This window comes from Chelonoidis abingdonii, chromosome 8, assembly GCF_003597395.2.
Source record: "Chelonoidis abingdonii isolate Lonesome George chromosome 8, CheloAbing_2.0, whole genome shotgun sequence".
Lineage (NCBI taxonomy): Eukaryota > Metazoa > Chordata > Testudines > Testudinidae > Chelonoidis > Chelonoidis abingdonii.
In genome coordinates this window covers 105,318,006-105,332,087 of record NC_133776.1, presented here as the reverse complement: position 1 = coordinate 105,332,087, position 14,082 = coordinate 105,318,006, and the positions used below count along the sequence as shown (strand labels likewise).

Here is a 14,082-nt window from a genome sequence, read left to right as displayed (position 1 = left end):
TCAGCTCCGCCACTCCCATTCGCAGTGCACTGCATTGCTTCCAAGCCCCGCACCAGGGTCAAAGAGCCCAAAGCTGAGTGGAGGTAAAACAGAGAGCCCGAGGCAGCTGGGGGCTGGTACTGGTTTGGAGAAAGTGGGAGCCAGATAGACAAGCAAGGAGGGCGCTACAATACCTGCAGCCACCCTAGTTCAGCAACACTGGTTTTACTTTGAGCAGCTAGCTAAGAATAGCACATATTGAGCCCAGTGAAGGCCCCGGATCCCCAGCCAGGCTGCCCATCACAGCCTGGGAGGGAACAGCTGGGCAGGGCCTGGGTCTCTCCTGCAGGGGCTCCCACTCGCCTGACACACTTGCTCGGCAAGCAGTGCAGTAGCAAAGCCCTCTTCTCCATGCTCAGCCCTTCTCAGAGAGGGTGCCAAGTGACCAAGGTGGGGAACAGCCTGTAACATACGTAAAAACAGCACACTAGGCAGGGGCGTAGAGTGTGGGAAAAGAACAGAGAAGAAAGGCCAGCCCAGGAAGGAATGGGTGGCTGGCCAGCAAGTCCAGGCCTGGTTGGAGGAGTCAGAGCTGTGGTTCCATTGTGAGGAGGGTGTATGGCTGGTGGGAAAGGCCCAGGGTGCACTCACTCAAGTGCATGTGTTCTCGGACCCAGCTTCAATTGATACGTCACTGGCTGAGGACCTCTTGGGACTGTCAGATCAACCTTTGCTCGGTGGCTAGGTAGCTGGGGAGTGACCTACTCATGGCCTGGGAGCTGAGAGGCTACCAGCATGAACAGGACACTGAAAGTTAGACCCCAACACAGCTGTGAGGAGCAGGAGACTTACTGTGGTTCCCCGTCCATCCCAGGCTCTCATGCAGGCTGTTAGAGAACACACACCTCACCTGACAAAACGGTACCCGGAAAGATTGCCTCTCCATTTAAATGTTACTGTTGTACACAAAGTCTCACTGTGGAGCTGAGCCAGGGAATTAGGGGCACTAAGCCCTCCAATAAGAGAGGGGGAGGATTTATTGTTTCTACTTTACACCTTGGTAAAGAGCCTGTAGAGCCATTCCTCTGCCAGGGAGGCTTACATGAAACAGAGATCTGTCGCTTGAGGCTGCAGGGCAATGCTACCCCCACACCCACCCTGGAGAAATCTCTGTGCTCGGAATTCTTCCCACAGCAAGCCTGAAAGGACTGGAACTCCCCAAACCATGCTGCTCTAGGATTAGAAATCCATTGGACTATTGTCTGCATCTCTCTCTGCCTCTCCACCCCCACAGCGGAATAAGGAGCCTGGGTGTTAATGGCCTTAGTTACAATTCCATGTGGGCTCCTGTTTATTGTGAATGTAGCACTCCTTCTCCTATAGGACTGTTGTTTCTATGGTAAACACATTCAGTGTGCAAAGTGAAAACAGTGAAGCAGTTAGGTGTTAACTCAACAGCCCCCAGAAAAAGCAATCCCCCAGGACACAACTGCCACCCATCAGTGCCAGAGTTGTGGCTGAAGCAGGACTTGCTGGGAGTCCCATAAGTGTGCAAGAGCAGTACAGGACCTCCCGTATCATGTGGGCTGTGATGATTTAGTACGGATCTGTTAAGATCAGGGGCTCGGACCGCCTGCCTAACATCTGGGTTTAAGTTAGATCAGGGGTTCTCAACCTGGGGTCAGGACCCCTCAGGGGGTCACGAGGTTATTACATGGCGGTCGTGAGCTGTCAGCCTCCATCCCAAACCTCAATTTGCCTCCTGCATTTATAATGGTGTTAAATATATAAAAAAGTGTTTTAAATGTATAAGGGCGGCTGCACTCAGAGGCTTGCTGTGTGAAAGAGATCATCAGTACAAAAGTCTGAGAACCATGGAGTTAGATCTTCATGTCTGTTTGCAGTTTCCTGCAGTTCTGTGCAACCTGCAGCCGAACTGCCAGTAAGTAGCTTCCTGTACTGAGCAGCAAAGCCCTGCATGTCAACCGGAGCAAGTGACTGGGCCCAGAATCTCCGTCCCACTAAATGTCACTTCATGAAGAATGTTGCACCCCGCAGACTGTGGGTCTCTGGCCCAGTATAAAAGGGCTCTCTCGGATCTCAGCTACTATGACACTGGACCCTTAGCTAGTGATACTAAATTACACATACACCCCTCAGATTACCAACCCAGACTTCTCCACTGACTCCCAAAGGGAACTTGTCAACAGCACGTCACTGAACAGCTTTCTAGGACACCAGGAAACAGTGAAAAGGGAGGAAATGAAAGCCATCAAGGAGCCACGTGAGCAAAGAGGAGAGTCTCAGTAAGGCGACAGTAAAAGCTGGAAAGGAGCCCCGCACATGGGAGTTGTGCTCAGAGCCAACCAACAACCCAAAAGACCGAAGACGCAGCGGGCAAGGAAGTGACTGTGAATCATACCTAGAGTCGCAAAACTCAACAGGACCCATAATGACTATTTGTAGCAGGAAGTGCTGCCCAGGATGGATAAACCTCAGCATGGACGGGCTGGCTACATCCACCTGCAAAGCCAGAGAAGGGACATGGCACTCCAAGGAGATGTGGGAAGGCTTGTTAAGTACGTTGCCACAGCCTCAGACTCCATGGAACAGGTCTGTTTGTTCTGGGACTCCATCCACATGCAGCCTCATTGCAGAGAGAAGAAAGGGTCCCTTGCTTTCACTTACGGAACCTGTGACTTGCCTTGTGCTAAAGTTAGTTAGTGATTTTTTTCTGCTTTAAAAGTGACTTATTTTATTGCTGTTACTTTCTCTCTCTTTGAACTTTGGGGTTAATCCATTAATTTCCCCTGACTGCATCCAGCATGCACCTCTGGCACTGACCACTCAGTATGTTTGGAGGAGAGGGACTGAGGCATGATGCTGAGAAATGCCATGTGACTTTCTAAAAAAAGAGAGTCATCACTGTACCAGCTCCATGGTTTCCCGTTCCCTTCTGAAGTCAGCTGCAGGAAGAGTCACCACAGTAAAGTTCTTAAATTTGAAAAATGAAGGGCACACCTGGCTTGAGCTCCATGCCTGACAATAACTCCTTCATGGATATTTATGGCATTGGCAAAATCTTGGCCTTTGTGCCCATGGAAAGCAAAGCTGACAGGAAGAGACACAAAACATGAGAGGGCTCCTTTTAGGATTGCAACACCGAACAGCACATAGAAGTGGCTTTTTCTTTTAGAAGACTTGAGGTAACCTCCAAAGGCTTTGCACCAAGCTCCCATCTCTATGCACAGGTGCTTAGAAGACAGAAGTAACTTGCCTCACCATGATTTTATCTTTGATCTGTTTGTTTGGAGTGAGGAGAAGCAGAATACCTGGCATTAAGAAGACACACAAATTGTTGGGATTTGGGCAAGTGACTAAGTGTCAATACTAATCCAGAATTTCTGTGTCCAAGCTCTGGCATTCATAAGCATGAGCAAGGGTGCATTCACTTACCACAGCCCTGAACAAGCACCCCAAGCCTCTCCTGCAATCATACAGGGTTTGGAGGGGATAAGTTTGCAGATCCTGGATCTTTGCTGATAAGGGTAAGTTTCTGCCAGCTCCTTCCTATGGGCCTGCATTGCGAGGCTCTGAACAGGGGCAGTTCATATCCACTGCTTTCTAAATGCCTGTGTCTTGTGTCCATGCCCATTGCAATCATGGGTTCACATCTGCTTCTTGGTTTACTGTTCCCTTTTATTTGTGCATAAGCAGGGACCACTGTTGCTACCAGTGCCATTCTAACTGGTTTCTTCTTCTCTAAGGTTGTCCTTAGGGTCCCAATTCTTTTGACCTCTCAGTCTATCGTCTGTAATGCTGACGTGATTTTGTTGAATGTCTGGACATATTATTTTGCATTTCCTTTAACTTATTGCCATCCCTAGGAGGAGGCACTGGGATACTCAATACACCAGCGTATCCAGGTTAGCAGCTTACTACTCTTAGCTTTGATCTGTTGCCTTCTAACTGCTCTCAAAGGATGGCCTCCCTGCACCTCCCATGAGTTAAACAGATCCTAACTGCCTCAGAAAGCCAGGTCTTCCATTTTTGTTTTTAGTTATAGGCAGGATCCCACACACCCAAATACTAAACTGTCCTCTCTGCCTAGGCTGGATTGAAAGCAACAAAGCACAAGCAGATTCTGATCCGGAGGAAGTCCATGGGTCACGGAGCCATTCAGAATCTGGCTCTCTTGCCTCAGCAGTCTAGGGCTTTGCTTACCTCTTCAATACCTAACATTCTTCTAGAGATATCATTGCTTTTCTCCATGCAGACAACAGATCATTCTAATGGTCTTTAATGCACGTGTGTGCCTGAGGCCAACATATTATGACACTTGACACATAACATACAGTACATGAAGGCCATGGGCTACAGAACCCCAACAACATATAGCCTTGTGACCAGCTGCTTATTTTAAAATCTCACTCTGCCTTTTCCTACATTTAAGAAACGCTCAGCCCACACCTGCTTGTTTCTTTGCCAAATCTCACTTTGCAAACTGAACCTGAAATACAGGAGCACAAAGTGCTTCCTGAAACACCATCACATGCCATACTCCTTGGGCTGCACAAAATGCTCCTCTCTGGGGAGAGCCTCTGCACCTCTCTTCACAGATGGGCTTTGTGGCAGAAGAAGGGATCATATGAACATTTCCCCAACCACCTGCTTTGGAAATGATAGAGAAGAAACAGAAGGAAAGGCAACAAAAATGATCAATGGCCTGGAAAGCCTTCCATAGGAAGAGAAAAGGAATAAAGAGGTCAGAGAGGACAAAAACTAAGAGGAGGTGTGATAGAAATGTATAGAAGAATGGCAGAGAAGGGAGATATGGGTGTAATAGGGGCACCCAAATACAAGAATAAGGTCACAAAGAAATCAAAGGGAATCATTTAAAACTGACAAGAAAATCCGTATTTTAAAGCCACAACACATGGAATATGGAACTAACTGTGACAAAATATCATGGCGGCCAAAAGCTCAGTAGGATTCAACAAAGCATTAGCCATTTGTATGGCTAATGAGGACATTCAGTTAAAACCGTCCTGTGTCTGTTGGTGCCCAGACAGGATGGTCCACGGTTCTGACATAGGGCAGCTGTCCTTATTCATTCCAGTGCGTCAGTAGATAACTAACAGCTGCCTTGCCCAGCAACATGCAAAGTAAGGTGTCAGAACCCAACTGTTCCCTTTTTTTCAGGGACAGTTCGGATTAATTGCCTTGCTAAATAGCTGCCACTCAGCCTGGCACAGGCAGCACCACTTGGCTGCTAACACCTTTGTGAAGGGATTAAAGGCAAACCTGTTAATTTTAAAAACAATGTTTAATTAGCATCTTTTAAAGAGAGACTCCTACCACCTGCTCAAGCTTCATAAGGATCCAGCCCCTGAGCACAGACCTCCAGCCTCTTTTGGACTTTTCAGAACCAACTGCTTTCATATTGAAAACTGACTAATATATTAAGAGCTGTCCCGCTGTGGCAGTAGCCTAGAGAGAAACAACCTAGCCCAGCATGCTCAGGGACAGCTTATTCTGTGGGCTACAGCAGCTACCAGGTTAGCACATTACTAAGTAGGGATGAGAGCCACATACTTAGCTGGATCAGCTCTTCCTCTTCTGTACCCAATCTCTTGGGCAGTCGGCAAGCTTCACCTCGCCACAGGATCTCATGGGAGTCCACTGCTGGCTTCTCCTCAGCATCACCGTGGCACTATATTTACTGTTCCTGTCACAGAAGCAAACATCTGCACCCCCACTCAGTCTCCCCGACAAACTCTGCTTCCAGTAAACAGAGAAAGAACCAACAGTATCGACTCCCAAACAGCACAGAGATTCCAGATTTCACCAAGCAGCACCAGCTGTGGCATCAGAGAGTACCTCTTCACTGCTGACACAGACACTTCAGCACCTGCTTCAGAGACAGTAATAGCCCCAGTATCCCTCAGAAATGGCAGCTCTGCGTACATCCCCAGATGTCAAAAGAGCCCTCTAAGGAAGTACAACAACTATTCAATGTGTTTGTAAAGCCCATTACGTCCCCACCCTCTTTCAAAGCCATGCTGAGCATCAGCAAGGGGCACTAGTAGCAGCCTTCAGGGGTCAGGAGAGCTCATGTCACTTAACCATCCCCTCGCCCTGCACCCACCACCCCCACGTGCAGGACAAAGACAGTAGGCTAAACCTAAAGAGCTCAGAAATTACACTATTGCAGGATACCCAAAGGTTTCTGCCAGGTTACAAGACATGCCCAATAGAGAGTGGGATACAGTGCTCACTTCAGGACACGCTGAAATCTACCTGTGCTTTGTCTTCACTAGGATTTTACGGCAAGATAGCTATTGCAAGTTAGACGACATTTATTTAATTTATTTATTTATTTTACAGGGAGATCACTTGTTTTTGGCAGTGAAGATATTGCATAAACTGGAAGAGCTAAAGTCTAGTGCATCCCAGGCTACAATATAACCAGCTAAAGCACCTTCAAATGTCACTTACTGGCATAATTTTTTAAATGACATTTATGTACCTGCACAATCATTCCAGACACAGTTATACTAACAACACATGCTGCTACTGGCAGCTTATTTTGTTTAGGGAACCAGTAGAAGCTATACTGGCAAACACACTGTTTCGCTGGTACAAACTGCGTTTTATTAAGAGCATCTATGCTCTGCTACAAAAATGAACTATCATCAAATGCTGGACTTTAGAACTTGCCTACACTTGAAAGTTCATTCAGATCAAGGTAGGGTGAGAGTTTAAAGTGCAACAGCTATTCCTGAATTCCAGAAGAAGTGTCCACATATGGAGTTGAGTGTGCTTTATTCCAGTTTAACTTAATCCAGTGGATTAAGCTAATCTATCAGACAATGGCAGAAGAAAATCCAATGATGGAAAGAAGTTAAAACAAAAATCAGAACAAATAAAATGAAAATTTTGCACATCAAGGAAAACTAACTATTGGATTAATTTACCTTGGGACAGTGTGTATTCCCCATCCATACAAGTTTTTAATCAAACCTGGACGTCTTTCTAAAAGATTCAGTCCAATTCAACCAGCAGATGTGGGTTTGACGCAGAAACCATTGAGTGAAATGCTATGGCCTTGTTACATAGGAAATCACCAGGGCCCTTAAACCCCACACATGTGTGCTGGCCAGTCAGTGTCCAGAAGTGATGCTTGTGGGACATCCAGACCAGCAGGCAAAGGGCTGCTAGGGACTGTCAGTTCACTGGCAATCAGCTCATTCCTACAGACACAGCCCAACCGTGCCAGGCGGCTGGGCAGGTGGGGGGACAAGAGAGCCCAGCCCGTGAAAGGAGAGAGTGGTTGCAGGCAGGTGGGCTCTGAGGTGCACCCCCCTGGAATGGGGGGGGGGGGGGGGCTCAACGCAACAGATGGCCACAGGCTGTACCCCCGAGGGTGAGGGGGGAGCAAAAGGGGGCGGGGCCCAGGCCAACCCCATGAAGCGGCCTGAGAGGGGGAAGGGCCGAAGGGAGGGAGGCTGGGAGGGGCCCAGGCCAAGCTTCCCAAGGTGAGGGGGGATGAGCAGGTGCGGGGCCCGGGGGGAGCCCCGCAGGGGGAGGGGCCCAGGCCAAGCTGCCCAAGGAGAAGGGCACTGAGTGGGGCGGAGGGGCCCCGAACGGCATTCCCCAAGGTGAGGGGGGCCCTAAGGGGGAGGGGGCGGGGCCCAGGGGCAGTCCCGTGGGGGGAGGGCCTGGGCGAGCCTCCCAAGTGAGGGGGCTGAGCGGGGGGCCCTAAGGGGGAGGGGGCGGGCCCCAGAGGAGTCCCGGGGGGGATGGGCCGAGGCTGAGCCTCCCAAGGTGAGGGGTGCAAAGGGGGGGCGGGGCCCGGGGGAGCCGCGGGGGAGGGAGCGGGCGGCCCCAGCTCACCTAGCAGACGGGATCCAGGCGGCCCCGCGCCCATGGCAGCCCGGCTCCCGAGTCCCAGCCCCGGACACAAAGCCGCGCGGGCGGGCGGGCGGCGGAGGCTGCGCGGCGGCTCTGCCCCCACACCAGACTCGCTCCAATCAGCATCCGCTCACTGCCTCGCCCACCCCACAGCCCCGCCCCACGCACTTGGCCTATCACCGACATTGTCCTTTAACATACGACGCCCGCCCTACCGCAGGCGGCGCGAGGCGTCTCGCGGCCTGGCGCTCCCCTCCCCCGCGCGTGCCGGGCGGATCTTTCCGCGCGCCACCCCGCCACACCGAGCTGGGGCGGTTGGGGCGGCGGTTTCCAGCGCCGCCAACTTCAGGCCCGGCCCGGCTCGGCTCGGCTGGGACCCGGGGGCTCCCGCACAGGCCGGCCCGCGGGCGGGGATCCAGCCGGGCGTTCACACGCACACTGGCGCCACAGTAACTAAATCGGTGCAAGAGGCAGCGCTCGTCCTCAGGCCCCGCCCCCGCCGCTGTCGCACCTGGTGGGGCCGGGGGCCGGGCTAGAGCCCAGATCCAAGCGACTGGGCCCTTCTCACACGCGGGGCTTTCGGGGGCCGAGCAGCGGAGCCCCCCGGGCCGGCACTGGGACCCGAGCGACTCAGCCGGCACCTCAGGAAGTAAAAACTGCCCCTCTGAGCTGGCGGGCGAGCGTGAGGCGAGTCCGGTAGCAGCACAGGCGGAAGAAGCAGGAAGGTTCGGCTCCAGCAGGCCGGGGACTTGCTAATCTTTCCCCTGGAGGAAAGGGGCTTTCCGCTGATGACAGACGCTGTCCTGGGCCCTTCCTGCAAGATGCACCATTTCCTTATAAGGAGCTGCCTTGTACCTGGGCCCAGTTCATCCCCAGTGTAATTCAGCTTCAGCAAAGTTACCCAGAGGATGAACGACTCAAAGCTGTGTTGTTGCTGATTGAGGAACAGGGCCGTCTTGGGACTAAACCGACACAGCCAGAGTGAGCAGCCTTGACAGTGGAGCGGATGAGATGACCAGTCTGCAGGGCGAAGATAAGAACCCCACTGTGAGTGGGTACAGTTAGTGAAAGTCACTTTAGGCGTTAGTTAAATATAGGTTTCAGAGTATAGAGTTGTCTAGTGACTTGGAGAAAAACTAAGTTATTACATGAGAAATGACACAGGAATGTCTGTTTTGTGTAGAACCTTCCCTTCACACGGAACAGGCTGCTGCCCCTTGAAGAAGAGTTTACAGCTCGGAGTGAGACAAACTTTGACTAGTGAAGCTTTAGCTAGACAGCGTGCTAAAAAGGGCAGTGTGGACATTGCTGCTTGGCCTGCAGCTTGGCTCTCAAGCCTAAGCAGTCAGATGAGCTTGGGAACCCAAAGTGCAATGTCCACGCTGCTATTTTTAGCACACTAGCTTCAGCCCCAATACCTTGGGTCTGTCTAGGCTGGATGGGTCACTCCCAGTTGCAACATAGACATACTCAGTATGGCCTGCTGAGACTCTAGGATTTTAGATTGGCTGTAAATGAGAGTTATTCAGAATTTCTCCTCTGGCTCCAATTTCAGCCCTAATCTACTCCATGGCCCCTTGCTTCACCTGGCAGGGGCTGCTCCAATAGATTTTCTGAACACATGAAGTCCTGCTACTTTGCAGGGACTCTGGATTACCCTGAGCAGGATGAGGGCTCCCAGTTGAAACAAGTTATTAAACACCAGTATTTCAGGCCAGTGAACCATGCTGACCTGGAGAGAAGACACTGCTACTTGCTCTATTAAACACTTGAATCTCTCTCAAAAACATCTGACTACTTCCCCAGGACTCCACTGTGCCAGATATAACAAGGGATGGTAAAGCAGTTGAGTCTCTTTCTCACGTTCCCACAAATTTGGAAGTTCCTTGCAGACTGTAAATAGTCTGTGAACCTGCTACCAATCTTAAGGCTGAGGGAATCAGGAATGATACATGAGGTGAGTGTCCTTGTCTGGCCTCGGACCACTGCCGCCATGTCATTGTCCTCTGAGGATACCTTAAGTAGAGGCTAGCCCAACATCTGCAGTATAATCTAAGCTGGCACCCGCTGACTGCTGAATCCCTGCGGGCAGTGTAGGTAGGCGGGCTCATCGTTCTAGGCCTTCCACACTGATTCAGAGATGGGCTTATAGGCAATTTTGGAAGAGAGGCCGATCTTGATGTGAGGGATCTGCACCAGGATCTGACACCTCAAAGTGACAACTTGGGAGTGGATGGCACACCAAGAGGGGCAGGGGCGGTGGGTGCGCTGAGAGGGGTGGGGGACACAGGGGCGGTGGGCATGCCAAAAGTGGGGCAGGAGCAATAAAAGCACCACTCTTAGCCATCAGTGGTGGACACTCTCCAGTTGCACTCAGGATGGTTCTACACCCCTGACTAGAGGATGATAGGAGACTGCAAACCCAAACGACCTTGTGACTTCAGCTGAACCATAGCATCAGCCAGATGTGATGGCAAGAAAAACAAGCATGTCAGGGACACAGTATGTCCTGGTCTCTATACACAGTCTAGGCCTGACCTCTAGAACATGAAGAAACGTAAACTTCACAGATTACTTGAGAGCCAGGAACGTCTGCCAAAGTCACCACAAGGCGTAGCTGCCAGTGCTTCCAATTCCATATATGGACAAAAAGGAGGGGCCGCTGGAATATCAGTGCAAGGAGGAACATATGTTTCCTGATAGAGGTGGGCCAATGACAACACTGGGCAGCATCCATCGAGTGGGGGAGCAATTTCAGCTGAAGAGCCTTTAGACTTAGCACTCCAGCCCCATATCTAATAGCCGGGGTGACATAGCCACAGACTATGGATCACCTTGGAGCTGGGGCCCTTGATTTGATTGGCTGGGGCTAGTGTATAAGGGAGGGGGCCCTCAGCCAGGCCTTACAGCAGGTGTCAGCACTCAGCAATTTCCTACCTTCAGGTCTGTACTGAGCGATGATGGTCACTGTCTGTCCCGCCCGTTTCAGAGCTGCTGCCGCCTGCTCGTGAGTTGCATTCCGGAGATTTACACCATTTACCTGACCAAACACAAATGAGGGAATCCGATTAGTTATTGATAGGGCAGCTGAGTGCCACAGTGTCTTGAACTGTCCTCAGCACACCAACTGAGACACGCTTCTCTCCTTCCTCTCAAGTCTGCTCAGAAGCCCTTTCCAAAAATAACCCCTTTAGCTAATGTCCCCCTGAGATGCTAAGCAAGCGATCCAACTGTTGATCAGTGACCAAGTTCCTTCTCTGACCCCTCTGCAATACCACTAGAAACCTCCCATTTATAGCTTGACCCCAGACTCCAGTCCTAGCCAGCGATACACGTCCACAGCTCTCTCTCTCACTGCAGGTTACAGTTTGTCTACCACAAGTAGATTGCTGGTTGAGAATAGTGCAGAGGGAAGATGGCTTCACTCACCCCCTATACAGCCCAGGGAAGGTGCTCACTTCCCCCATTCGGGGTTCTATATCCACACAGTGCTGAGCACACAGTGCTACTGCCCCTGTTTGCACCTTAGGACTCCTCACTCTTTGAGGGAGGGAGTTGTCCTGCGAATGCACCTGTTTTCCCCTGGCCTGCCTGCTGGTGAACTGAAAGAAACCTGTGAGGGAGCTGACAGCTGTGAAGGTAAAGGTGCCCGCCAGCTGTCAGCGTTGACATTCCTCTGTCTGTGCCAACAAGATGTTCTGGGTTGATTGAAACTGCAGTGATTGAAACTCGGTTGGTGGTCACCTTTACACATTCTGGGTTAACTTGCAGTGACTGCTACACCCCCAGCAACCAACTGAAATATTTCTGTGTGTGGATGCAAAATGCATTTCAGTTGGCTGAGGGGGAGGGACAATTTCTCCCGTGCAGGTCAGGCCAATATCTGCAACCTACCAGTAACAAATTCACATGCATTAGAGAGAAAGGGTTTTTCCCATCACTAAGGCCTTAACTACAAGGAAAAGATTTACTGGTTACACTGATCTAGTTATACAATCCCTCTGCATGGGCACATACTCCAGTATAAGAGTGGCTTTCTTAAACCCCTTCCCAAGCATAAGTTACATGACATGCATCCAACTAAGTGGGCATTCATCCACAAAAGCTCATGCTCCAATACATCTGTTAGTCTATAAGGTGCCACGGAACTCTTCGCCGCTTTTATAGAACCAGAGTAACACGGCTACCCCTCTGATACATATAAAAAGTTACTCTTATATCTGTATAGTGTGTCCACATGGGGAAGGTGGAGTATACCAGTATAACTAGACCAGTTTGAATCCACACCTTAGCTCATACTGGAAACACTGTCCTGTGTAGACAAGGACTAGCACTCCAAACTACAGGCTGAGTAAGAGCAACAGCCGACAGGAACGATACACACCCATTTCAGCAGCCAAACAGGAAACCATTACAAATAACACACACACACACTGACCCCTCTCCAAAACGGCTCTAGATACAATCACAGAGTCTCTCAGATCAAACTAGAGTCCTTCTTCACCCAGATGATTGAGAGCCCACGCCATGCGCTGCCCAGGAGGAGACACCAGGGCATTCCTCCCCAGACAGTGCTCTCCTACTAGCTTGCTCAGGGCCAAACTCTCAGCTGCATCTGGGGATCTTTTCAGCTCAAAGTCCAACTCTCAGCTGAACCCCATTAAAGTAAATGCCTCGGAATCTGGCATGCCTGGGTTCCAGGGGACTGATGTCTTCCCTAGCAACGCAGAACTCCAGCAGCACTAGAGAACTCCTTAGAGCTAGGGCTAATGGAGGCAAGGGCTGTGCAAGCTTCCTACTCACTGGTCTGCCAAGGCACCTCTGGCTAGTCCCATCCTGGACTTGCAGCCACGCCTCCACAGTCACGATTTCAGCCCAGGCCAGTTATGCCAAGTACTGTTGTTTTATGATGTGAACAAAGGCATCTTGGAGATTTCATTCCAAACTCCCTTGAGACCCCCCCTGTGTTTGAACCAAGGTCTCTAGAAGCGTAGCCGTGGTCCCATGGGTGAGCTGAGTACACACCTAGGTCCCTGGGGCCTGGGCTCTGGTTGCTGGCCCGTGTCACTGCACCTGCACTACTCTTGTTGCCTGCACTAGCGTGCGTGGGTATGCCTCCCTGCTCTATGATCACATCTTCGCTTGCTGTGCAGACACACCCGGAGAGAATCATTCCCCTCCCAAGCGTTGTGGCAATCTGCGTTTCTGCCCCAGGCTCAGCTGTAATTCCTAGCCTCAGCCTCTCCCTCCCTGGCCTGGCAAAGCTTGGACAGTGGTGCTAGGAACAACAGGATCAGGCTGAGATGGGGAATTCGAACCTTGCTCTACAGCGTTTGCTGCTGCTCAGTTTTGGAGTCACATCTGTGAGGTAAGGGCATAAACTGGTGGGGATCTTTAAACCCCAGGGAATGGAGGAAAATCTGGCCACCCCAAGATCTGCTCTGGCCTCATCTGCATGGAATCGATACACTCACCCCAGTGGCAGGGACCAAACAGAGATGGAATGGACCCGGCCAGGCCAGGCCAGGCCAAGCTCAGCTCAGAACCCCCCTAAAGAATCCCTCTGGTGTGTGGCTGAAAGGATGGTTTTTAGGCAGCATCCACACACAGCTACCCACCCTGAGCATACAGTGCCAGTGCCCCATCTGCACCGTGGGGCTCCTCACTCTTTGAAGGAGGGAATCTGGCTTTTGTTGGCCAAACTGCTCAGTTTTCATATTGCAAAGCTCCCTGTGCACACTGAGAGCTGGGGAATGAAAACACATGTGTCTGTGACTGAACTGCAGCAGGACTGCATACATTACTGTCTGAACTCATAGAAAGAGCAAATAGAAAGGAGCACAAACACTGCCAGCTTAAGTCCAAGAGTGCAATAAGAAAAGCCAAAGAGGAGTTTGAAGAACGGCTAGTTAAAAACTCCAAAGGTAGTAACAGAATGTTTTTTAAGTACATCAGAAGCAGGAAGCCTGCTAAACAACCAGTGGGACCCTTTGACGATCGAAGTACAAAAGGACCGCTTAAAGACGATCAAGTCATTGTGGAGAAACTAAATGGATTCTTTGCTTCAGTCTTCAAGGCTGAGGATGTTAGGGAGATTCCCAAACCTGAGCCGGCTTTTGTAGGTGACAAATCTGAGGAACTGTCACAGACTGAAGTGTCACTAGAGGAGGTTTTGGAATTAATTGATAA

At 50.8% G+C, this 14,082-nt stretch overlaps 1 protein-coding gene across 8 annotated transcripts in view; it reads right to left on the bottom strand.

Moving 5' to 3' along the window:
• Positions 1–14,082, bottom strand: part of DLG3 (discs large MAGUK scaffold protein 3) — a 180,045-nt gene that overhangs the window by 37,322 nt on the left and 128,641 nt on the right. For 6 of the 8 annotated variants that reach the window (XM_032797359.2, XM_032797365.2, XM_032797373.2 and 3 more), the window contains one exon: positions 10,831–10,933. In XM_032797359.2, coding sequence (XP_032653250.1) covers positions 10,831–10,933 — 103 coding nt within the window. Of the gene's footprint in view, positions 1–5,574; positions 5,708–7,875; positions 7,944–10,830; positions 10,934–14,082 lie in introns of those variants that run through there. The other 2 variants (XM_032797418.2, XM_032797425.2) reach the window with 2 other exon arrangements.